Raw genomic sequence first — 25,664 nt, 5'->3', positions numbered from 1 at the left:
ACTTATTTGCTGTCTCTTACTGTGTGTGTTTTTTTCCAATTCATTTTTACTGGAGTCAAGATGGTCTTGTGTTAGGTAAGGTTCTTTGACTGCAAGCCACAGAAACAAACCCTAGATAATTTAAGGTAACAAATAAAAATAAATTATGGAATGCATAAACTCTATTTGTACTGTTTTTGTATCACTTGATTCAAGATTCAAACTTAGCAGTGTCTGGGCAAGCTTAGATCACATGCTCTGTTGGATATATTTTGTAGTAAAAGGAAGACTGATGGAAAGTAACTTTAGGAACCTCTTTTGTAGGGGCATTTACTTTCCACCAAGGTGGACACATTCATTGGAAAATCACCCCAAATAAACTGGGGTTCCATTAAAAAGGAAGTAGTAGATCATGCGCTACTAACAATGCCAAATATTTACTAGAGCCCTAGCCGGTTTGGCTCAGAAGATAGAGTGTCTGTCCATGGACTGAAGGGTCCCCGTTGATTCTGGTCAAGGGCATGTACCTCAATTCCAGGCTGGATCCCCACCCCAGTGGGGGCGCGTGTGGGAGGCAACCAACCAATCAATGTGTCTCTCTCACATGCTGTTTCTCTCAGTCTCTTCCCCTCCCTTCCACTCTCTCTAAACAATCAATGGGAAAATTATCCTCAGGTGAGTATTAACAACAAAAACAAACAACAACAAATATTTACTAGAGATTTTTTTCTAAATGCAAATATGTCACTTCTATGCTTAACCTTCTTGATTCTTCATTTCCCACAGGATCAAGTGTTAAATCCTTAGCATGACAATAAAGGTTTTTCTAGCCCAGCCCCTAGCCTCATTTCTATTCCAGTGCAGCTCAACATTTATTGAAAACTAGAGGCTGGGTGCACAAAATTCATGCAGGGGGGGAGTCCCCTCAGCCCAGCCTGTACCCTTTCCAATCCGAGACCCCTTGGAGGATGTCCAACTGCCGGTTTAGGCCCGATCCCTGAGATCCTGGACCGCTGGCTCCTAATTGCTCACCTGCCTGCCTGCCTGGTCACCCCTTACTGCCCCACCTGCTGGCTTGATCGCCCTCAACTGCCACCCTTCGCCAGCCTGGTTGCCCCTAACTGCCCCCCCCCCCCACAGCCTAGTTGCCACTCATTGCCCCCCCCCCCCGCCAGCCTAATTGCCCCCAACTTCCCCCCCTGCCGGCCTGGTCACCCCTAACTGCTCCACCACCCCCTGCTGACCTGGTCGCCCCTCATGGCCCCCCCTGCCAACCTGGTCGCCTCTCATGGCCCCCCCACCGACCTGGTTGCCCCACACAGCCTGCTTGTTCAATCATTTGGTTGTCCCTCACTAACCCCGCTGCTGGCCTGGTCATAGGCAGCCATCTTGTGAGGGCATGATGGTCAATTTGCATATTACCTCTTTATTATATAGGATATCAGACTTTGTGCTGTAAGCTGAAATACAAATAAGTTCTCTTGCCTTGAGGCACTCAGAGCCTAGTAAAGATGTATATAGGTATGACCACTTCTTAATTGCCTAACTTGTCTTGTAATAATAGCTATGGTGACCATAAGTCCTGGTTTTTGCCTATTGTCTTAATAAGCTAATGGTCTTTTTTCAATCTCAAAAGTTGCTAAATTTGGACAATAAATTCTAGGTCACTCTAATTATAGCATACCTATGTTTTCTCAGTTAACTCTGAGCAAAACAAGTCTGTGAAGGACTGAATCTGTTAAGATCCTAGCAGAAATGAGATGGTACATTCTCAGTGGGTAATTTGAGTAGAGTTTAATAAAACGACTATTTGCCAGGGTGTGGGATAAATGTAGCAAAACCATGAGGAGTTTACCGTGGATTATCCTCGGGAAGTAACTGACCTTTGGTTGAGGAATGCAGCCAGCCTGCAATGGTGCCATAGCAAAGGAGCCTGGGGGAATAAACACCAACACTCCTTTTCTTTGTGGCTCTGTGGTTGCTCACCATTGCCTGAACTCAAATGGACAGTAAGGGAAGGAAAGCCCTTTGAGCTCCAGCTTCTGGGGGCAGAATGGAAGATGAAGAGTGGATCTGGCACACATGTGCACCATCAGGACTCACTGCTAGTACTCTTATTTCACAATAGAAAAAGATGAGCCCTGACCAGTTTGGCTCAGTGGATAGAGCGTCGGCCTGCAGACTAAAGGGTCCCAGGTTTGATTCCGGTCAAGGGCTTGTACCTTGGTTGCGGGCACATCTCCAGTGGTGGGTGTGCAGGAGGCAGCTGATCGATGTTTCTCTCTCATCGATGTTTCTAACTCTCTATCCCTCTCCCTTCCTCTCTGTAAAAAATCAATAAAATTAAAAAAAAAAAGAGATGAGTTGAAGAGAGGATATCTTGCTCAGTGTCACATAGCTAATAAGCAATAAACTGGAGTCTCAGGGCCCCGTTTTCCCCAATGTGCCAAGCTCCCTCTAAGGATCCTACTCCAGCAATGCCAGGGCACCTGTCCTTGGGACAGCACCATCACCCAGGAGACCGCGGGACCTCCATCCTATTCCCTTGATTGGAATGTCCTTCTTGCTCTCCTCCCTGTTCTGCTTTCCTTGGTGAAACCTTCCCTGTTCTGACAGGAGAATGAATAGCTCCTTGTACTTTGCTTTAAAACCCCTTAATTCATGGATCGTTTCTAGGATTTGGATTATTTATCAGCGTTGTTTAAAGATCTCTCAGCACACTGTGCACTGATTAACAATCAAAGAGGCATCCTAATTTTAAAATGTTTAGTTCTTAGCACAGTGCTGGGCACAGAGTTAAAAAGGTAATTTAACCCTTTAGCAACGCTAATAAGGAGGAACTATTATTAAATAGATTTTAAAGATGAGGAAATTGAAGCACTGAAAGGTTAAGTAATTTGCTCAAGTTCACATAGCTATGAAGTAGTTTAAACCTGGGTAGAATGGTTGTAGAATGATGTTTAAATAACTACAGAATGGAAACTGACATTCTGAAATAGCCTTTCTTGGCCAACAGTAATTCAATATTTTTATTAAATATATTTATGCCTAACTGCCCAAAAAAAGTCAGGGAGGTGGAAATTTAAGGCATTGCTCCTAGTTAGTGAAAAAATCAGGCAGAAGCTGGGTAAACTGTAATGATTTTTGTCCTAAAAGTGTTTCTTCAAACAGTTGAGATCATGGAATAGGTGACTTTAAGCTTTTATGATGAGAATAAACTAACCTACCCACAAAAGGAGGGAATTCATACTCTTATCTAAACATCCAACCAGCTGTTTTCAACACAAGCCTTTACAAAGTAAATAAAAATAAAACAATGAATTGGTTAAGTCTGCAGTCTGGCCTGGTCTACATCACACAGAATGGCGAGTTGGCTCGCAGTTACCATCACATCCCGTTCGGAGCCTGTGGGGCAGTCTTTTCCTGGGGGTTGCCTGAGACCTCCTGTCCGCGGGCAGGGAGGCGGTCTAACCCTCCCCACGCGAGGAGGAACAAAAGGCCGACATACAGAGAGCAGCAGAGGGATGTACTTCTCTTCCTCCTCCCTTTGCATGGCAGCCATCCACGTGGTCATCTTAATTCAACACTTACTGAGCATTTGCTGTATGCTTCACATAAAATGGTGGCCCATGCCTCAAAAGGTTTGAAGACGAGGGGGCAGAAACCGGTCAAAACGGAAGAGGTTAGTGTCTGCAAGTCTGAGTCCGCCCACACACTTAAGAGGTCCCCTTTCGGAGCCTCTCGCCATTCGTTCAGGGAGAGTCGGTGAGAGTCAGACTCTCATCCCTGAGGGTTCCCCCTGCATCCAGCCTGGGTGGCCTGCAGCCCTTCGACCCCTCCTGGGGCAACCCAGCGTCGGCGTCCCAGCAGCTGGACCCCTGCCCGGAGTCCACTCACCTTCCGCCCAAGGCGGCGCGGCGCGTTCGAATCCTGCCTCCCTCCCACCCCCGAAATGGCAGGAGGGGCAGACGCAAGGCCCCCGAGAAACCTCGTTCCTGCAAGTCTCAGGTCAGACCCGGAGGCACCCAGTCTAAAGAGGTGGTTTGTCTGTGACCTAATCCAACAGGCCGTGGACTTCCCTGCGGGCGCAATCCCGCGGGCTGATCCTCGTCCTCCCCCGCCTCCGCACAGCCCCTGCCCTTCCATCCAGCTGGTCCCCTTCCCGGGGTCGCTATCCTCCATCACCTTGTGGTCGTGGCCCCCTCTCTGCGGGGGAATCCACAGCTCCTCTGTCACACCCCGCTGTCGGGCCTCGGCCCCCGGCGCCGCACCACCGGACAGGCAATAGGCACACCGCCACGTACCCCAACGTCTGCTGGAAAAATCCTTCCCTACGGCGGGGGAGCGTCCCCGTCCCACGCGCCCGGAGTCGCGCAGACTCCAGTCTCCCGCCGGGCGCCGCTGCCGCCACCCCAGCCGCCACCCCCGCGCGCGCCTCCCCGAGTCGCCGGGTCTGTCTGCCGCGATCACATAAGGTCGGCTAAGCCCCCACGTGCGGCCGGCGGGCTCCGTTACACCGGGGAGGCCTCGGCCCTACGCTCCGGGCCGTCCACGGCTGCACGCATTCTCCAGCGGGGGCGTCCTCCGGTTCCTCTCCAGCCGGCGGCGGTGGGCCGTCCACCTCAGCAACTGCTGCGGCCTCTTCCCCTCCCTGCGGTCCCGACCCGGCCGCATGCCCCAGCGACAGCTCCCCGCTTCCTAGCGTCTCCCTGCAGAACGGATCTCTGCAGGAGCAGCTCTTCCCTGCTGGGGGGCTGCCCAGCCCCACCTCGGTGGCCCACGTGTCCCCCCGGTGGCCCGCACCCCTTCCGAGCCGGCTCCTCCGGGTGGCGCGTGCTTGCCCTGGGCTAGCTTTCCGCGAGACGCCGTCCCCGCGGACCTTCCAGCCCCGCGCCCCTTCCCCTGCTCCCCAGCGGCTCCGCGGTCCGCTTCGCCGCGCGCTCGGCGGGACCCAGGCTGGGATCTCCGCGCCCCGGCTTGACTCGGGCTGCAGCACGTGGTGGAACGGGTGGTGGCGGCCAACCCACCGGCTTGGGGGGGGTCTTGGTGGCCCAGACGAGGGTCGCTCCGAGGGCCCCGGTGACATCCCCGGAGGGCAGGCCTCGCGGTCTGAGCCTGGGGGCCCGCCCACCACCCTCCTTCGCGTCGCCTCAGCCCCCCGCGCGAAGGCTTCCCCCCCCTTTCTGGGGAAGCAAATGGTGCCTTCCAGGCGAGTGGCCATGTTGCTCTAATAAAGCCGGAGGGGCGGCGGCGTGCCGGGAGCAGACGCCGCTGGCCGCGCGCGGGAGCCGGGCGCGAGCAGAGCGCAGCCGCGAGGGAGGCGCGGGGGAGGCGAGCGGGAGCCGGAGCCGGAGCCGAGCAGCCGCCAGTGTTGGCGGGGAGCAGCCGGGGCGCAGCCGGAGCCGGGGCGCAGCCGCGATGGCCGTGGCCGTGGGGAGACCGTCGGTGAGTGCAGGGGCCTCGTTTCCCCGGCCCGCTACTCCTCCGGCGCGGGGTGGTCCCTGCTTTGGGGCGGGTGCCGGCGTGCAGAGGGGGGCCCGGGCGGGGGCGCGGGCGGCGGCGGCGGGGGCCGGGAGTGTGTGCATGAATTTGGGCGCGCGTCTGGGGCTGAGGCGAGGGCGAGGAACCCCCAGGCTTGGCTGTGGCGTGATGCCACAGTGTCTCGCCTCGGTGCGCCCCGATCCCCAGGATGTGGGAGGAAAGGGACCTCTCTCCTATGTTCCCTTGAGGAAAAGATCCTTGGAGCCACGGTGCTCCTCGGCTGCCTGCCTCTCCGCGCTCACCTTTTCCCTCGTGACAGCGGAGAAAGGCGCTGGGTGCGGGGGTTTCCTCCCGTTTCCCCCGCGTGGAGAGGCGCCCGGGGCATGGGGACTGGCAGCCCCAGCCCTGTGTGTCCCTCGGCAGTAGCAGCGGGTCAGAAATAAAGGGGTGGGATTCCCCAGTGCTTTGTGAGATGCCGGACACCCCCAGGCACACACCCGGGTGACCTGGCCCTGCCCAGGGTGTGCACAAAAGCCCTACATTGACACACAAAGTTTTCAAAGGGCTCCCTGGCCGGGTGGGTGGAGGCATTAGAATGCTCTGCGGATGGAAGGCTGGGGGCGGCGAGTCTGGGAGGCGGGGACCCGAGGAAGAGGAAGGGCGGGCGGGCGCGGGTGCCTGGGGAGTCGGCTGCCCCTCGGCGCGGGGCGAGCGAGGGAGGGCGGAGGAGGAGGAGGATGCTCCAGCCCCGGGTTTGCGGGCGGGGCAGGGGCCGCGCCTCCTGGGGTGCGCGCCTCCCGGCCCGGCTGGACTTGGAGGGTGCGGGTTCCGCCGGTGCTCCGCATCCCGGTGGAAGGCAGAAGGGGCGGCGGCGGCCTTTCCTTTTGAGTGAAAGGAGCCGAGTGGGGTGGCCAAGGCGGAGTCCTCCTTCTCTCTCTCTCCCTCCCCATTTCTTTGTCGGTGTTCCAAGTCCACTTTCGCCCCACCGACTTTGGGGGCACTTCCCGCGAGGTTGGTCCTGCTCTACCCCCTCTCTTTCCATTTCCTTCTCTTCTCCTACCCGTTATGGTGTGGCTGCAGGTGGTCGCTTGAGAAATTTCGTAGACATAGACAAAAGTCCTTAGGAGGCACTGGAAACTCCGAAACTCCAGAAATGCAGGCTGCGCCCCCAGACACCGGGCTCGTTGTCCTAACTCCTGCTCAGATACACACACTCCCCCGCCCTCACGCCCGCACCCCCATCCCCCACCCCACTCCACCCCGGGAAATTCGGGGGATTCCTCTGCGTGTTCCAACTCAGTTTGGTGATTCCGCTGCCGAGATGTTTTCAGACATTTTCCGTGGCCAGAAAACGTTCAGTGGTCATATTGAAGTGTACCTGTGGGTCTTTCAGGCATTTAAAACTCTTAATAGTTAATGACACACTCTTCAGAATCCAGATTTCTTGCACGCAAATTGTACTCTTGATAATTAGTGGTCAGAGATTGCTGTTATTGAGGGGATTTGTAGTCTCTGCGATAATCTTTTTTTTTTTTTCTTTCCTTTCTTTCTGGTGAGAAAACGGGTTTAGAGAGGTCAAGTTTGTTCGGTGAAATTACTTCCCTACGCTACATATTTCCAAGGCACAGATCCCAATAACTAAAACAACAGTACCTACTCTAGATAATTGGAGAGCATCTGGGAATGCAGTGTTATGGGTGTGTGTGTGGGGGGGGAGGGTGTCTTTTTTCTGAATACCTATGGCTGGTGCATTCTTGAGGCCTGGGGAGGTGGAAGAAATAATTTGCTGCACATTGTCTATAAATTAGTTAGTTCATATATGCCAGTTCAATAGGAACAGTATGTGGATTTAAGATTTAGTTGTGTGGCCGTAATCATATCCAACACCAGGTCTGTCAACCAGATGTGAGCTTAATCCCACAGAATTCTTGTGGAAGACCTCGCTCATGCAAATAATAGAGATTTTTAAAAAGTGTGTGCACGGGGGCGGTAACCGCTTTCTCTGCACATTCCCCTTTGTCCCTGGAATTAAGATTACATTATGTACAGTTTAAAAACAAGACTGCTTTCTTTGCCTAAGCTGTGGTATGGGTGATCAGGAATTGACTACAAAGTTGAAGTCTTTTCATATATTTCCAAGGAATCGCTGAACTGCTTCACGTTGTTGTTCACTCTGTAAATGTCTTAAGTGTAGTGTCTGCCTTTTGTCTTCTAAACAGCCCGAGTACTTGTAGATTCTCCAAACACAACTCCAAGAGATCTGCATTGCATCCTTGTGAGAATTCTCTACCCCTTCTGGTCCCTTATCTATTCTATGATGATGAGAACAAAAGAAGAGTGTGGAGAGAACATAGTCACCCGGGAAGTGGATCTGTGTGTGAATGGAGTTTCTCCAGTTATTTCTTTAGAATTTGATCTTTACAAAAAGTTGTTAGAAAAACAAGAGCATAGCTCCGTTCCCTGAAAACTGCCTCCCTTGTCCAGATTGAAGGAAAATTCATTCAGAATAATTTGCCCTCAATTTTAGACATTCTTGAATTTGAACATTTTAGTGTGATATCTCTGGTAAATAGGACCTTTTACTGGGCAAAAATCCTTATATGACAAATGTAATAATTTCTCTTATGAAGTGATTACAGTAGTCCCCCCACCCCCCCTTATCCACAGTTTAATTTTTAGACGTTTCAACCTTGTTCCAAAAATATTAAGTGGAAAATTCCAGAAATAAGCAATTCATAAGTTTCAAATTGGCCCGCCGTTCTGAATAGCATGATGATGGGCCATTTGCTCAGTCCCGCCCAGGGATGTGAATCATCTCTTTGTCCTCCTTTGTCCAGTTTATCCACACTGTATGCCGTATGCTCCCTCCCCTTAGTCACTTAGTAGCAATCTGAGTTATCAGGCTGTTGTACCACAGTGGTTCTGTTCAAGGAACCCTTATTTCACCTAATAATGGCCCCAGAGCATTCAGATATGCAAAGAGAGGCCGTAAAGTCAGAGAAGTGATTCCAAGTCAGGGTTGGGAACCTTTTTATTGCCAAGGGTCATTTAAATTTTTATAAAATCATTCACAGGCCATACAAAATTGTCAACTAAAAATTAGCCTGCTATATTTGGTCAAACATTTAATTAACTCACCCCTAATGCCTTGCCAGGGCCAGACCAAATGATTTCTCAGGCCTTATTAGGCCGGTGGGCTGGACATTCCCCACCCCTGCTTTAAGTGAAAGGATGAGAGTTTTCAGTATGGAAAAGAAAAACAATCTTATGCTGAGGTTGCTGAGATCTACTGTAAGAACAAACCTTTCCCCCCCATGAAATTGTGAAGAAGGAAAAAGAAATTCATGCTGAGAGATCAACTTACATAACTTTTATTACAGTGTACTATTATAATTGTTCTACTTTATTATTATTAGTTATTGTTGTTACTTTCTTACTAATTTATAAATTAAACTTTATCACAGGTATGTGTGTACTGTTTGTGGTTTCAGGCATACCCCACCAGATTGGGGGGGGGGGGGTTACTTTATATCTAGTTGTAACCACTTAAACCTCAAGGCTGAATTCAGTTGTTTCTTAAGTGGATTTGTTGTTGGCTAGAAAACGAAAGCCCCAGTTCAGTGTGACACTCTTTATTTGCGTCCTAATCTTATCCCTTAGTTTCTCCATTTCCCACGGCTGGTTTTGGGCTTGGCTGTGAGAAGACCCTGAAGCACATCTGTGGTTTCCAGAGTGTAACTGATGATTAGCAAGAGCATTTCTCTCCCAGGAATGTGTCCACATTTTGGATGAGTTAGTATTTTTGCATCCAAGCCCCAGGGCAGCTTTTATTTTTATTTTAAACAGAGCATGGTAATTTACTCTACCTGGGAATCGGGCTTTATGTAGCTGGTCCACTCTCTAAGGTGTGGAGCTCGTCCCATTACAGAGGCTAGGAGTTGATGGGAACTTTAGCGCTCATTTGGCTCAGCTTCCTCCCAGTGCGGAAATATTTATTCCTAGCAGAAGGTGTGTGTTTAAACTTTTCCAGTGGTGGACATTCCCCTTCAAGAAACCTGTTTCTTTTTCTGTTGAGCAAGAAGAAATGGAAAACCGAGTTCATTCATTCGCTCATTTAACACTATTTATCAGTGGACAAGAGAAATTCCCTTCTTCCCCGGAGCTATTATTTTCTGAGAGATTTAGTGTCCTGTGCATTAAAGTGACAGACTGTAGTGGCCTATGTAAGCCATTTAGGGAGAAGGGAACTGTTTGAGTGGACGGTGATGTAGGTAAAGGATCTCATAGGTCTGAGGGTCATTACATACAGTTCCTGAAGATGCCGTCTGTCTTCAGCAGGGGGAATATGGGGGCTGACAATGAAATGTCATTTTCCCTTGTTGTAAAAGTGCCATTTCTAGACTTGAGGATGTGGCCCACGTGGAGAAAGATTAATGGAGCTGAAAAAAGTCCAGGGAATGGCCATCCAAATGATAAAGGAAGGGGCTGGCATGCAGGGGGAGGTTTTTAAAAATTAAAACTCTTTAATCAGTGATATAAATTATATACAGTGAGGCTTTCTAAGCAATTATTAAGGAATCCAAGAAGTGTTTGAGGTGCAGTGATCTCTCCTTTTATTTTTATTATTATTTTTTTTAATATATATTTTATTGATTTTTTACAGAGAGGAAGGGAGAGGGATAGAAAGTTAGAAACATCGATGAGAGAGAAACATCGATCAGCTGCCTCCTGCACACCCCCCACTGGGGATGTGCCTGCAACCAAGGTACATGCCCTTGACCGGAATTGAACCTGGGACCTCTCAGTCCGCAGGCCGACGCTCTATCCACTGAGCCAAACCGGTTTTGGCGTGATCTCTCCTTTTAAAATCTTTTGACAGTTGTAAATTTTTTTTTTGTCTTTTAAATTTTATTTTTTAAAAAAATATATTTTTATTGATTTCAGAAAGGAAGGGAGAGGGAGAGGAAGATAGGAACATCAATGATGAGAGAGAATCATTGACCAGCTGCCTCCTGCACACCCCACACTGGGATGTGCCCTGATCAGGAATCAAATCTTGACTCCCTGGTTCATAGGTCTACACTGAGCCATGCTGGCTGGGCTAAAATATCTTTTTTAAAAATATATATGAACTGTGGGTTTTATCCCCAATGGGGGGCGTGCAGGAGGCAGCCGATCAATGATCCTCTCTCATCATTGATGTTTCTGTCTCTCCCTCTCCTGTCCTCTCTGAAATCAATAAAAATATATTTTTTAAAACAATGATATGTCTACATCACAATGAAAAATAGACCCTAGGAATTGATTAAGATAAAATTACACATATCCCACCAGCCTGATATAAAAGCTCTTAGATTGTTAGTGTATTTTTATTACCTTTTGAGGCTTGCACCAGCAAGCACAACCCATTTCAAATAAACTGCTACTGTATGCCTGTGTGGATCGTGTCTGACTATTTGGACACTCATATAACGAAGGAAACAGATGCTTAGTGCTTTCCAAGAGGCCACCCTGTGCCTGTGTCCAGACAAAGGAATGAATGATTTGGATGGCCTACTTTGATTGATGGCCAAAGACCCAGTGCTTATACCCACTGGTGATGCCACTGCTGATAATGATCTCCGGGTGTACACTCCCTGTGGAGCAGGCTGCAATTTGTTTTCTGTGCCTGTGTTTCTCTTTATAGGACCTTAAACGTGGTTAGGACTGAGGCAGGGGTGTGGAGTGTGGCGTATGGGATGCTCTTGGGTTTTTATTGTTTATTGAGAACTGTTTCTTGTAGCCTTAGTCAGACCTGTGTCCGCTGGGGCAAGTGAAACTAAATCATTTTTTAAACAAAGACCCAGATATACAGCTTCTATTCTTTTCCCCAAGGAGTCCTACTTTACAATATAATTGATACCCCCGCCCTTTATAGAAATCAAGATTGACAGAAAACTCCCTCCCAGCTAAACAATACCTCTCCTGACCCATTCAGGCCTGCTGGCAGCCCATCAGTGCAGCCGCAGTTGTACATAAAACAATACTTGGGCTAAAGTGATACTGACCGACTTCTGAAAAGAATTTGCTGGGTGACCTAAAGTCAAATGTGCATCATCCCAGACCCGGCCTGTGGTGGAAATCGGGAGTCTGTTCCCTGACAGGACCAGAACCAAGGCATTAGAGCCACCTTTATTCAGGATCTGTGCCAACGAGTGTGAGGGCCTTGCTCAAGTCAAAGGATGCATTCTCTCCACCTACTGAACTCTGACCCGTGGAACAGAGTGTGCTGTGTTGATGGAGGGGACAGGCTGAGGTGGAGACTTCCTGCTCCAAAAAGAACAGTCTCTGGTACCCGAATGGAAGCTTTGTTCCTGCAGTTTTATTTGTTTTGCATTTGAAAAACTGTGGTAAAAATATATAACATAAAATGTATCTGCTTGTTTTTGGTGATTAAGTAACATTCCTTAAGGAAGAATTTATTGATTTTCTTATTAAATTTTCTTCTTAGAGAAGTATAATCACAATGATATAGGTAGGTTGGAAATTGCAGAAGAAAACAGCCTTCAGTAGCCAAACGCATCAATAATTATTCTTGGCTTCCTAATCCATCTGCTTTATCAGATATTTCATGTGTACGTTCTCTGTGCAGGTGCTGAGGTTATGATGTTAAGTATTTGAGATGCTGTCATCAAATTTCTCTGGAGGATGAGTAAGCAATAGAACTTAGCAAGGAAAACGAGGTGGAAAGGTGTTCCAAGCCAAGGGAACAGCATGCACACAGCCCTGGAAGTGAGGCAGAGCCTCTTAAGGAAACCCGGCGTTGCTGTGACATCAGTGTCCGGAGAGTGGACAGAAGTGAGGCTGGGCTGTGGGAAGAGCCCACATCATGCAGCATTCTCCCAGACATATGCATAGTTACTACACAGCTCTTTACATGTTTTATATTCCATCCACCCCTGTCCTTCAACCTAGGATATCTCAGATTCTTGGAATTGGTTGATGGAAGACACTGAAAATCTGCATAGTAGTAATTCTCCAGGATTCAGTACAGTAGAGGGGAGATGGCAAAGGATCAGGGAAGTTAGTTCCTTTCATGGCCAAAGTGGCAAATGGAGCCTTTAAACAATAAAGGAAGTGAAGATTAAGGAACTGCACAAAGAGAAGGAGGCGGGGTCCAGTGATGGGAGAGAGAAAGTGTGAGTCTTAGGAGCCTAAATGAATTGAAGGCAAAGAGTATGATTATCCCTGTTGTTCAATAACAGCGAGTGTCCAGTAGTATCATCCCCAGGTCAGTGATGGTGGTGACCTTCAGAAAGACCTTCTGTGCTGCTCGCTGTGGCCCCAGCTCTGGGACTGTGCTCCTGGAAATGGTTTTGAGGCCATTAGGACTTGTAGCTGCGTGACAGAACAGAATTATTTCCCTGGGGATGCTTCTGAACCAGTCCTTTCTCAGCCGTCTGTTCCTCAATGCGGACGCATCAGCTGGCACCCTGCTTTGCTTGCTTTGTTTTCTCTCTACTGAGCGGCTGTAGTAGATAGCGTTTTGGTTAAGAATGTGGGCTTTGGAACCAACTGCTGGGGTTCTGGGGAATCATCTCTGCCGTTGACCCACTTTTGGGGCTTTAGGCAAGTGTCTTACCTTGTGTACCTCACATTCCCCATCTGTGAAACAAGCATCATACCTAATAAAATGGTAATATGCAAATTACCATCACTCCGCTACGCCCACGATTGGGCCAGCGGGAGACACAGGGGGCGGGACTCGGGGTGGCTGGGGTGGTGATTGGGCCGGCAGGACGCTGAGCTCGCGTTGCCAGCGGCGATGCGAGCTCAGCGTCTGCGCCATGGCTGTGCTGCAGCACAGACGGGCCTCTGGGGCAGCGAGCCGGCGTTTTGGAGGTTTGGAGGCGGTGCGGGTGGGTGGGCGGCACGGCTCCCAGGGGAGGAGTCTGGCGGCAGTTGGGCCGCAGGAGCGAGCGGGGGTGTCCCGGTGTCCCGGTGTCCGCAGAGGAGGCGGCGGCGGCCCCAGCATTCCTGGGTGGGAGGCGAAGGCAAGACCCCGGCCTGGGCTCCGGCCGCAGGAGGACCATGCCCCCGCCCCGCCTCGCCCTAGGGGCCCAGGGACTTCGGAGCTGCCGGCCACACCGGGCCCGACCAGCGGACAGACAGCCTACACGTGCATGATTGAATCATGCACTGGGCCTCTAGTAAGAGTATAAGAGTACCTCCCTCAAAGACTCATGGGATTAAATGTTAGTATACAACATGCTTACCATGATGCAGGAAATATTCGCCCTCCGTGAAAGGCATACAAATACTGAAATAATAAGGGCTTTTAAAAAACATGTTCATATTGATTTCAGAGAGAGGGGAAGGGAGAAGGAGAGAGAGAGAAACATCAATCGGCTGCCTCCTGCACGACTCGTACTTGTGAGCAAAGCCCGAAAGGGCATGTGCCCTGACTGGGAAAGGGAACCGAACCAGTGACCTTTGGGTGCATGGAACAAGGCTCAGCCAACTGAACCACAGCAGCCAGGGCAATGAGGGCTTTTAACTGAAGACCGGGCTCACAGCAGGAGCATTTGCCCCTTCTCTCCCGCACCTGAAATGTGCAGTCTTTGCCTTTTTTCAGTCACAGCTGACCTTTGAGGCTCAGCTCAAACATGCTCTTTCTCTCGAGGCCTCCAACACGTATGTGTCACTCATACAGTATTCTGGAGCTCCTCCCACTTTCTTTAAGTTACTTTTTTTAAGTAAGGAGGAATTACCAAATATAGTTGTGCATGTTAAGCAATATATCCTGCTAGCCTTGAGCACATTCATATGTTCTCAGCCTGTGTTGCCAGACTGAAGGATGGAAAAGGACTTCCGGGAAGGGACCGTGTTGTGCCCCCTCAGTAATGAACACTTGACTGGATGGGTGAAAAGTGATCCTGTGGATCGATTGAAAAGTGATCCTGTGAATCGATTGGATGAGACTTGTGCTGGATGAGACTGTGCAGCCCACATCCTCTCAGCCTACTTTCTTATTCCAGCTGTTGCTGTGGGAATTTCAGGCAGGTATTTACGCATCAACAGCATGTGCCCCAGGCTTCTCTGCTGTAGAAAGGAGGGTTCTGCTTAGCTCCTCTGACCTATGTACATATCTGAATGTCTAAGGGAATTACCATCCCATGGGCCAACCGTAGGCTGATGGGGATGGAAGCTGGTGAATAAATACTCCTCTCTCTTGTCACGAAGTCCGACAGTTCTGTGGCACAATCTGGGGGTCCCACCTGGTCCCCAGCCAGCAGGGGTGATTATACATCCATACTAGTATGTATACCCCTAGGATGGCTGGCTGTCCTTTCCTGTTACCCTGTTCCCAGTCCCCACTCCTGTTTCTCTGGATCATGTCTCAAAATAGCTACATGCATGTATGTCCTTGCCTCAGGCCCCTGCATTTGGGGGAAACCTAGGTGAAAACGCCTTGTGTCCTGGTTTGGGTCTCGTTTACCTTATGTAAATGAGGGAGCATGAATGTTACTTTTGTAGCATACCATGTTACTCTGGACATTATTAAAAATATGCTCAGAATGAACTAATCCTTTATCATATTTTTACAATTTATTGGAGGGCAGACTTCAAACTGTTGTAAAAACTAGACTCAGAAAAGGAAAAGGCTGGATATATCACCTAACCTTTCCTGTAATGTTCATTTTTAGTTCCATGCAATGGAACTCTTCACCCTCGATGAAAGTGTTTGTTTCTGAGTGCCTAGTGCCTAGTTTGTTCTGTGACTTACCCATTTCAAATCAATTACTTTTTATCTATTTGAGAAACTAGATACAGAGTATATGGGGGGAAATATGTTTTTGATACATGAGCTATGAACTTGTGCCAAAGCTTAAAACTGCTTTGAAAAAAAAGTCAGAGAAAGTTTGGGCTTACACTGTCTGCATAGATTAGGAAAAAAATGAGGTCATGATTCTTGAAACAACATTCATTAACTAATATTGAGCAATTTTAAGGGCCCAGATTAACTTAAGTATCTGCTTGAGAGTTTGTAGGCAAATTGTTTGTCATCTCTTCACTTTGTGTGTGCCTAGCCCAGAGGAGATTTCTAATAGCAATTTCAGAAATTGTATGAACCAAGCTGATTTATTTTTCAGATCTCCCCAAATCTGTCACCTTTGCTCCACTCTTTGAGATTTGGTTTGAGTTTTTTGGTGTGGGTGGGTAATCTAAGATTATATCTCTGCCTGATGGAACACCTTAATTATTTATCTATTATATACCTCTTTGCTTGCAAAGCCATTTCAGTCCTTAGTCAACCTCTTAATCACTTCTACCCTGGGGAATGTTGGATGTTCCACAGTTGAACAAATTTATTTCTGAGCCCTCTAAAGAAATCTGGTAGTTGTTGCTAATCCAATTTGCCCCATTCAGAAAACAGAATTCCAAGGTATTTTATGACCTTAAGGCTGAAAATTAAATTAAGGTATGGTTTCAGCCATTGAAATGCCTAATAATTAATTTGCTGCCACTGGCTGCTATTCCAAAGCTGGCTTTTAAGCTGTGCGGAAGAAAATCTGAGTCTCAATTGGATTTCATCACCTAGTCAAAGCTGAGGTGAAGAGGACTCTTAGGGACTTTATGTAATAGAGATTTACACAGGCGTATTGTGGAGTTAGGGATACTGCTTAATATTACTAAATCTTCTTTCTTGAAGAACTTGTATTTTATTCCTCGATGGGTTTTCCTATTTCCCATTCATTTAGTCAGCAAACATTGAGCCCCAGCCAGCACCATGCTTGAGTGAAGATGTCTAAACCACATTCCTTCTCATTCTCCCACCAAATCAAGCCAGAACCAAAATCTGTTTTGGGGGGTATATGGATCTCCCTCTCACTGAGGTTCAAAATCTTGGATACATTTTGGGTCAGCAGTGAGTTAGCACGTTGTGTTTGTCCTTCCCACCTGAGTCTCAGCAACTGGCAGCCTCGTTCATGAGGGTGCATCATCGACCAAGCAGATACTTTAGGACCTTCAGTGTTTCTAGCCCGGCACCCCCTGTTATTGGAAACACGTAAGACGTCGCTCCTGCTGAGAAGCCTACGATGGGATTGAGAAGAAAAGTCAGGCTCAGATGATGTTCAACCTCATGATTGGGAGGGTCTTCAAACCATCAGCCAGCCCTCCCCTGTCTCTTAAGGTAGAACTAGGTAAACATCAGGAACGTGGTTCAGAATTCAGGAAGAGTAAGGCCCATTTTATTTCTCGTCCCTTTTTGTAATGTAATTTGAGGAGTGCTATAAAGAGAACCCCAACTTTCTTTCCTTCTAGGCTACCATTAGCAAGTTATTACTTTGGTTTAAGGCAGGGATAAAAAGGGCACACCAAAGGGAATTGAAAAGTTGTATCAGAATCGGAGGGAATGTTTTCAAAATCGCTGCCAGATTAATAGTGCACGCCATTCCTTCCTCAGAGCATACTGACTGCCCACAGCATTCCAGATGCCTTTGACTTGCAGACTACTATTTTCTGTTAGGACACACATGCATTCCTGTCCCCACATGCTAACTGGATCAGTAAGCAAGAACCCCATGCTTACTGGGTCAGTGGTTTGTTTCCAAACCTGCTCATGCCAGCTATAGTAATCGTCATAGTGGCATAACTTAATAATCCATGAACCATTGAGTGGGAAAATAGAGTTGCTTCTAAATAGATGCTTTGGGAAGATTTTAGTAAAGTTGAGAATTTTTGCTACAAAAAAACTGCTGTGAAGGTTATATGGTTAAAATAGTTATTAAAAGTTGGATGAGAAGAGTAAAAATCGAAAGAGTCTGCCTTTAGTTTGCATTGAAATGATTTTAAATTCTGGGTCCACTTGAAAGAAACTAACTGGAAATCATGGATAATGCCTATGATTGTACTAGAAGGACATCTCTAATTGGAATCCCTCCAGTTCATTAGGATGAAAATAATGTTGGCCTTTGTCTAAAAATTGGTGAATGAATGTGTGTTTATATGTTTTTAAGGTGAAATAAATGTTTAGGCTATAACTATTATTTTTAAAATCCCAGTCTTTAAATGCTCTTTTTAGATAAATTACTTAATCCCTGCTCCTAATAGCAATTTTTCTAACACAGGCCTCTACCCTGCACAGGTAGAAGGGGGAAAAAGGTTGATTAATACTGTTCTCCTGAATTGAGATACAGATATCTCTGGGAGAGTTAACTCACTTGACTTATTTACTTCTTTTACACTTGATGTAAATGGTTATTACGTTTCTTTGTGGAGTTTTTTTGTTTGTTTTTCTCTGATTTCAGAGTGGAAAGGACACGAAAAACATTGCCTGTTTAATCAGTTTCTCTTAGTCCCAAATATGATTTTGGACACAAAATAATCTCATTTTGGAAAGTCAAGGTTATTTTGTGATCTTTTACATTCTCTCTCAGGTACACATGAAGACACACACTCAAAGGTATACTCAATCTGTCTGGGAAACAGAAACTCTCATTGGATATAGATGAAAGCTTGGACCACAGTCTTCGTAGTTAGCCTTCCAGGATTTTTGGATTTTTGTGCCTTGACTTTTTTGCCCCAAATAGTTCATTCCAGCTATCCTTGGATAATCTCCCATCAGCAATTTGATTTAATTTTTTAATCCTAACCATGAGAAAATTGTGTTAAAAACAAACAAGTAGATAGGTGCTTTTCTATTTCAAAATAAAAGAAGTGGGAGGAGAAGACTTAACAAATTGGAAGCTAAAATGTGTGACTTCTCCATTTTTGAAACTAAAACTGGAGTCATTTCTCATGATTTTTTTTTTTTTTTTTTGCCTCTAAATGTACATTTGGAACGTTGCTGCTAATTTGCACATTGGCTTCACCACTAAGCTCACTGCACACATTGCAGTGATGTCCTCATTGAAGTGCAGTTTCACACCTTTTCCCAGTGATTGGGTTTCAGTGGGTAAAGGTTGGTCTTCACAATAACCCTGAGATAGTTTGATTAGATTCTTGACCCAACCCCTTCAGCACCTATTTGATGGATCTGGATTCAAACTTACCCTAGATAGAAAGTGATGAGCTTAAGGCCAAGTCTTTTGACTGTTGGTTATATCCTCTGCTTACCAGATGGAGATACTACCCTAGCCTGCAGAATAGCACTGTCCAACGGAACTTTCTGTGGTCACAGGAATGTGTTACCACTGCATGGTCCAGTATGGTAGCCACTGGCCATATGTGGCTATTGAATACTTGAAATGTGGCTGATGTAATGAAGGAATTAATTTTTTACCTCGTTTAATTTAAATTTAAATGGCTTTAGTGAAGCTTTAGGAGTATAATCTAGAAGTATTGATAATATGATCTCTCTCTCTCTCTTATTATTTTAGAAAAACTGTTTTATTAAGGAAAATTCCAAACATATACGAGTAGAGAGAATGGTATAATGATATCATCCAGCCCAATCTTTTTTTAAATTTGATATGTCAATTACAGTTGACACACAATATTATATTAGTTCCAGGTAAAACATAGTGATGAGACATTTATATACTTTATGAAGTGATCACCCCAATAAGTCTAGTACCCATCTGATACCATACATAGTTATTACAATATTATTGACTATATTCCCTACGCTATTCTTTATATCTCCACCCAACCCAATGTTATGTCATCTATTTCTCTTCCTTTCCAACTTCCTGTCTCCCCTCCATACGTCTGTCCCCCAAGTTATTTTGAAGTAAATCTCAGGCACAGTCCTATTTTTATTTAAGGGCTAAGCTGGTGAGCTGGCAGAAGGAAGAGGTACTTAGGGATCTTCAAGTGTATTTGTGAATTAAAAAAAAAAAAAAAGACCTGAATTATAGTATATGTATGGTAAAAGTTATGGTTTGACAACAGGTAATGGGTAAAGAGATGAGGGATAGTCTGTATGCTTGAAATAGTTTATCACCATCATCCTCATAATGAAGAGCCAGGCTTGAGCCCAGAGATGGACCAGTCACTGTGCCAGGCCTTGTGCTTATATTGAACTTTTGGTTCATGGATCATTTAAACATTATCTGTATGCAGTGTTTATCACTGAGCTTTATTGAATGCCAACGGTGCTATAGAGTCTTAGGAATTTTAAAAGGTGAAAAGCAAGCTGAGGATCATTTTGAGCCCAATCTCCTTGGAGCACTTATTTCCAGAGAGTGGTACTGGATTTGATGCACATTGCCATGGCCCAATGCTTTCTGTCATACCCAGGTTGACTGATTGGCCGAGCTAAAACTTGCAGCACTAAGTCACTGCTACCTAGTTTTTAAAACGGCAGATTTTTCTGACCACTTTTACAGTATAGATGTGATTTCTAAGTCTACTTTCGGTATTGTAGGTTATCCTTGTTGGAGAGAATTGTTTTGTAATTAACCAGTATAAAGAAGTCATTTATGAAATGGTATCTTTTGGGCTAAGGATTTATGCCTATTACTGGCAGAGATTATTATAGAAAATGCATGTTTGTTTTCACTATTTCTGTTTATAAAAGAAACTCTTGTAGCAAGCACGTTTTGGTCATGTGGATACATTGAAGGAAATAATGCTTGCATCAATGATATTTAAAGTGCATTTTTCCTTCGTAACATAAAGCAAAATTGTTGCTGTGCTTTTGCAGTTGAATTTAGGAGATAATAATGATTTTTCTTCCTTGTGATGGAGTGCAGAATATATATATAGTCTAAATTTGGAGCCCTGTCCTTAGGATCTCAGGTATGAAGGGGAATGAATTTGTGATGATCAAAGGATCTTGTATCATCAGAAATGCTCCCAGACCCTGGCTCAGCTGTCCTATTGGTGGAAAAAGATAGTATGCTTTAGAAGAAGAGTTATTAAAAATGTCAGCAACATTCTGAACAGCCTGGGATGCTATTTCTTTTCCATGGTCAAGTCTCTAATAGAGTCTGCCCTTGGTGTTCCCTTCATCTTCTGTCAACCACGGCCTTGGGAGAGAGGAAAGAGCGATGTCTAATCTTATCTACATTGCAGCTCACTTCAGGTTGCTTTTATTCTTCCATGATTCATGGAGATGGTGAATGGTTAGTGAACACCCTACATATTAATGTTACCATGACTCAAGACTTGGGCCATTTTTGCTAGTCATACTCCTGTGAAAGGAGCCTTCTTATCTCCACTTGACAAGAGCTACTATTTGAATCCATGTAGGGCCAAGAATAAGATTTAGGAAGATGTTTTGTCAAATCAGTTGCTCTGTCCTTTTCATTGCAGGGTAGAGACAAGAAACTATTAGGGCTTTTGAAATGACTGTGACCTGATTAGGAAAATATAACAACTATTTTTAGCAAAGAGGGCAGAAGATTAGTATGTGTAGCAGTGTGTGTGTGTGTGTGTGTGTTTAATATATTAAAAGCTTACAGATTTTGAAAAGCTTTTATAATCGATCAAATTTAAATTTAGCAATACCACATTTTGAAAAATAAAATTAAAAGTGCATGTCATCTAGATCTCAATTAATGCTTACACTTCGTTACATTTAGAAAAACGCTTACCTTGATATAGCCATAACAGTAAGAAATAGAGGTTTGCCTTACGTGATGTAATCCCGTTAAGGTATTCATGACCACTGGTTTATCACACAGCTTTGGAAGGCCCCAGTTCGGCTCTGGATCGAATCTTTATGCCGTGGTCAGGGTAGTAGGGGAGAGAAATGCAGACACCATCTGTGACCAGAGGGAGCATCACCTGGCTCATTTACTTGAGGGAGGAAAGTACCAAAAGGGACAAGGCCCAGATCTTCAACCTGCTGTGAACGGGCAAGCACAGACCACCTCTTAACTCTAGATGGAGAAATGAGGACCTTAGTGTTGCCATAGTTTTCAGTTTTTTAGGAGAAGATGGACATTTAGAGTTTGAAGTAATATTTTCCATCTGAAAATGTTGGCAACTAGATCAAATATTTTTAAAATACTGTGTGGGCCACATAAACATGTTTGTGGGCCGAGACTGCCAATTTGCAATCTGATTTCCACTGGAAATAATTCATTTATTTTTCTTGTATTTGAATAAAGAAAGCATTAAAGGGTGTGTTTTTTGGGGGGAGGGTGGGGTATGCTTTTTAGAATGTTTTAACATTTGAACGTTTAAAGACTTTTTTGTTTTTAAAATAGAAGTGAAACAATTGCTTGAACTCTGAGATGAGAGTGTATAGATTATTGTTTGAGGGCAGCATCAAAACTTTTAAGTTGTCTCCTTAACAGGATATCTCTCCAAACAGGTTTGAGCTGTAGATCAAGCTGGGAGAAGTGGAACCAGAGTTGAGAGTTACACGGCTATATAGGACCCAAAGCAGAGAGAGCAGAGGGATTGTTGAGTGTGTGTTTGCCCCCAGAAATGTCTGCAAAAATATGTGCTATATATAGTGAAGGGGTGGAGTTTTTTCTTCTTGGTTGAGATCCAGTGACAGTTAATGGCTGTTCCTGACAGGCTGTGGAATTATTTATGAGCTGGCAGTAGGATGATGTAAAATGCGAGTGGATAGAGGTAGAATCTGGTCTGTTACCCCAAACTCCAATAAATGGTTAGTGCTGAGCCAGGAGCGGCTTCCGAGGTCACCTGATCCAGGGCCTTCCTTTGAGATGAGGAAACTGAGGCCTGGGGAGTCAGCCGAGGCTTAAATTTCTCATTAACCTTTCCCCGCCCCTTTTCTTTCCTCCCTTCTTTTCTGCCAATTGAAGAATGTATTTTCCAGGAAAAACTTGGGACAATTAGAGAGTCTCAGGAAAACAAACAAGAAAAGCAGATATTTAGTAATCAGAATATTTAGAAAACATCTTCCTAGCAGGTTGATTGAGCTTTTCTTTTCTAATTGTTAGAACATTTTTATTGATAAAATTTGTTTTTCTATGAAGTTGTGATACCCTTACTTCTTAAAGCCTACTCTTCATGATGTTTTTGAGAAGCAAATAAACCAGTGAGCTCGTCAGAGAAATGTGGCAAAATGACCTATAATTCTGCAGAATTTCCTAGTGGTAGGCCAAATCACACGAAGTCATTGATTTTTAGCTGTTTCTGAACTACAAAACTGGTAGTTTCATATGATTCAAGATAGTAACTTGAGCAAAAGGGTAGTGAGGAGTATTGGGGTATCTTTCTGTTCTTTTAAAGACATCCTTGGCATTTTACATGGTCATTGATCGTTCAGCCCTTCTCAGTAAATCCTGCTCAAACACCGTTAGGTCCGAGCATTTTTACTGAGAAATGTGGAATCGAAAGCTCCGTGTGCACACGTGGAACAGTCTTCCTTCCCCGTGTTATGTTTGGCTTGAAAAGCCTCCCTTGTCTTGAAGAAAAGACTACCCAGCTAAAGTCCGATGCTGGATTTGTTTCCCATTTTTCAGGCCAACAGAAGCAAGTTAGAATGGAAGTCTTGGTCCAAGCATAGTACTTTGATATGCAGTTATATTAATATTACACCTCTTATTGAATATGTGAGACGCATAAAAACATTCCCTGTTACTGTAATCGAATCCTAATTCTGACTTGGCAGTGGTAGTTGGGGGTGGGGGTGGGGTGAGGGGGTGGAAAGGGCTCAGAGAAAGCATTGTTGTAAACTTGAGACCTTTTCTTCTGGTATTGGCTTTGTCAAACCAACTTCTGTAGAAGTGCCATTTTCATATTTTGGAGGTGACAAATATAAGTATAAAATAAAGGACATTTGAGCGCTCAACTCTGATAGTTAGGGACAAATTTATTTGAGAGATGTTATGCCCTCTGAATCATATCTAAGACCCCTAACCAAATAAAATAAATCTTTTTACTTTTGGCATCGAGGGAATTCATAATAAAAGTATGCATGCTTGTTTTCCTTAAGAAATTAGGAAAAAAATCCACCCCCAAATCCAATCCATAGGAGAAAGCCAAATTCTACCAGCTACATGGCTCATCAAGATCAGCGCACCACAGCTGAATAAATACAACCATCCCAAACAGCAACTTGGCAGTGGACCTTTCTGCACTACTTTGAACCAAAGGGTTTAGTTAGAAATTTACTTCTGACATTTCAGACGCCTTTTGAACTATTAGTTTAAAATTCGAGTGCTTACTCTAGTTCTTAAAAAGCATTTCATGATATTTGTTTATGAACTGTAGAACTAAAGGGCCCCTTTGTTGGGATACAAGGTTTTCCAAGGGGAAGGGTATTGGAGAGGCTGAGCCTGTTTCCCCTTAATTTGTTTCTACAAAAAGGCCCTTCCATACCCTGCCCTCTTCAGGATAAGAGCTCCCCTCCCCAGGATTGCCTGCACGCCCTCCGGTGACCCGGTGCCTTTCTTCCCACAATGCCCTGCTGCTGCTTGCAGGGCTGTGCACATCCCCTTCTTTCCCACTCCTGTCTTTGCATCACCTAAATGCTTTCTCCTGGCCGCTCCTCACTGCCCACACCTGCTTACTCATCCTTCCAGACTCCAGGCTTTCCCCTCACCAGGCTGAGGAGGACTACTGTTCCGAATTCTCATTTATCTTAGGCTCCTGTGATAAGTAGATACCTTGTTGTACCACCATCATTTTAATGCCTGATTCATTTTTGTATCATAAATCCAGCAGAAAATAGTTCCTGGCCCAAAGGAGCTCCTCGGTAAATGCTTCACAGATAACCGTGTACAGGTTTCTATCTTTGTAGAAAGCCTTAACCAGTAAAAATTACTGTGGCATAACATCCTGGGAGGAATTCTCAGTTCTTATTAGTTAATGGTTGAACACATGATAGAGGGAACTCAGGAGGGCTAAGAAGTGACCACAAATGCAATGGGCTAAAGATTTTAATTTTAATTTCGCCCGTTTCTTGTCTCAACCCTGGGTTGTTCAGACCATACCAATGGGCATTGGCAGAGCATAATATAAGTTACTCCTGTCCACCAGGTATATGGCGCAGTGACTGGGGAAGGCAGCCTGGTAAATGGTAGTTCTCTTTGACGCTGTATTCATGGCCTTCCCCTGGCTTACTCTTCCTGATGATTGAAATTACATGTATAGCAATGACTCTTGAAACTATTCTGTGTGGAAATTAGTGGGCTGCTTTCAGTATTTTCATTTTCATCACTTTATTACCTTTCAGAGAGCTGGCAACATGCTTGCTGGAAGTTCTAGAAATAATAGTGTGAGAAGGGGTTATTCAAAGGTGTCTGTGGTTTGTGGGATTCAGGCGAAGACTAAGTATTTACATTTTAGAAGTTTATATATGATAGCTGTATGTATATCTTATATAAACATACTTAAATGACTAGCAGAATTGACATGGAATTGATAAGGAAAACATTTTAAATATTATCTATTATGAAATTGCTTAATGTGGACAAGACTGTACCAGGTGCTTTCTATAATCTCAGCTGAAACTGTAACAAATCTATGATAATAGATATTATCCTCACTTTACAACTAAAGAAAAAGAGACTTAGAAGAAACCTGCCCCAAAGTCATTCAACTCAAAAATGGCAGAGCCGAAATTTTTACTCCTAACTGACTTGTAGCCAATGTTTATGATACTTTTCCACGCTACTTTATAGTTTGTTTTAATGACAGAGAGATTTTTCCAAGCCCATCACTTAAGATATTGACATTTAAACATTAAATCTAAAAATGGCACCACAGATTTTAAGCAGACCTGTCTGAGATGCATGTTGGTGATAGGCAACACTAATTATTTTTTAAATTTAAATCATTTTAGCGATTGTTCTAGAGCAAAATATTACAATGGTTGTTTCAGCTAACTACTGCTTAAGTATGATCTTTGAATCTTGTCTGGGTGTAGCACATTTATGAACATGCCGAGACTTTTATGAGCTTCTTTGAAGGCTAGTAGTTGCTGTTGGGAAATTAGGGGAAAGAAAACTGCCTTAAAATGGACACAGTGTTGCCCTAACCGGTTTGGCTCAGTGGATAGAGCATCGGCCTGCGAACTGAGAGGTCCCAGGTTCGATTCCAGTCAAGGGCATGTACCTTGGTTGCGGACATATCCCCAGTAGGAGGTGTGCAGGAGGCAGCTGGTCGATGTTTCTCTCTCACTGATGTTTCTAACTCTTTATCCCTCTCCCTTCTTCTCTGTAAAAAATCAATAAAATATTTTAAAATAATGGACACAGTGTTTGGGCTGCTCAGTGATGCACTGCTCATCTTTTTTTTAAATCCAAAATGTGTTTATTGGGATGGTTCCCCGCCCATCTTCATTCGGGTGT

The 25,664-nt window shown here is 45.2% G+C and overlaps 1 protein-coding gene across 1 annotated transcript in view; it reads left to right on the top strand.

The window, feature by feature from the left end:
* The first annotated feature begins 5,242 nt into the window (after positions 1–5,242).
* The window catches only part of SEPTIN11 (septin 11), an 82,480-nt gene continuing 62,058 nt past the window's right edge, over positions 5,243–25,664 (top strand). The window contains exon 1 of the mRNA XM_079769680.1: positions 5,243–5,424. Coding sequence (XP_079625806.1) covers positions 5,398–5,424 — 27 coding nt within the window. The 5' untranslated portion in view covers positions 5,243–5,397. The remainder of the gene's footprint in view (positions 5,425–25,664) is intronic.

The sequence above is a fragment of the Cnephaeus nilssonii genome, assembly GCF_951640355.1.
Source record: "Cnephaeus nilssonii genome assembly, chromosome: 1".
In the NCBI taxonomy this organism is placed as follows: domain Eukaryota; kingdom Metazoa; phylum Chordata; class Mammalia; order Chiroptera; family Vespertilionidae; genus Cnephaeus; species Cnephaeus nilssonii.
This window is presented reverse-complemented; position numbering and strand designations above follow the sequence as displayed.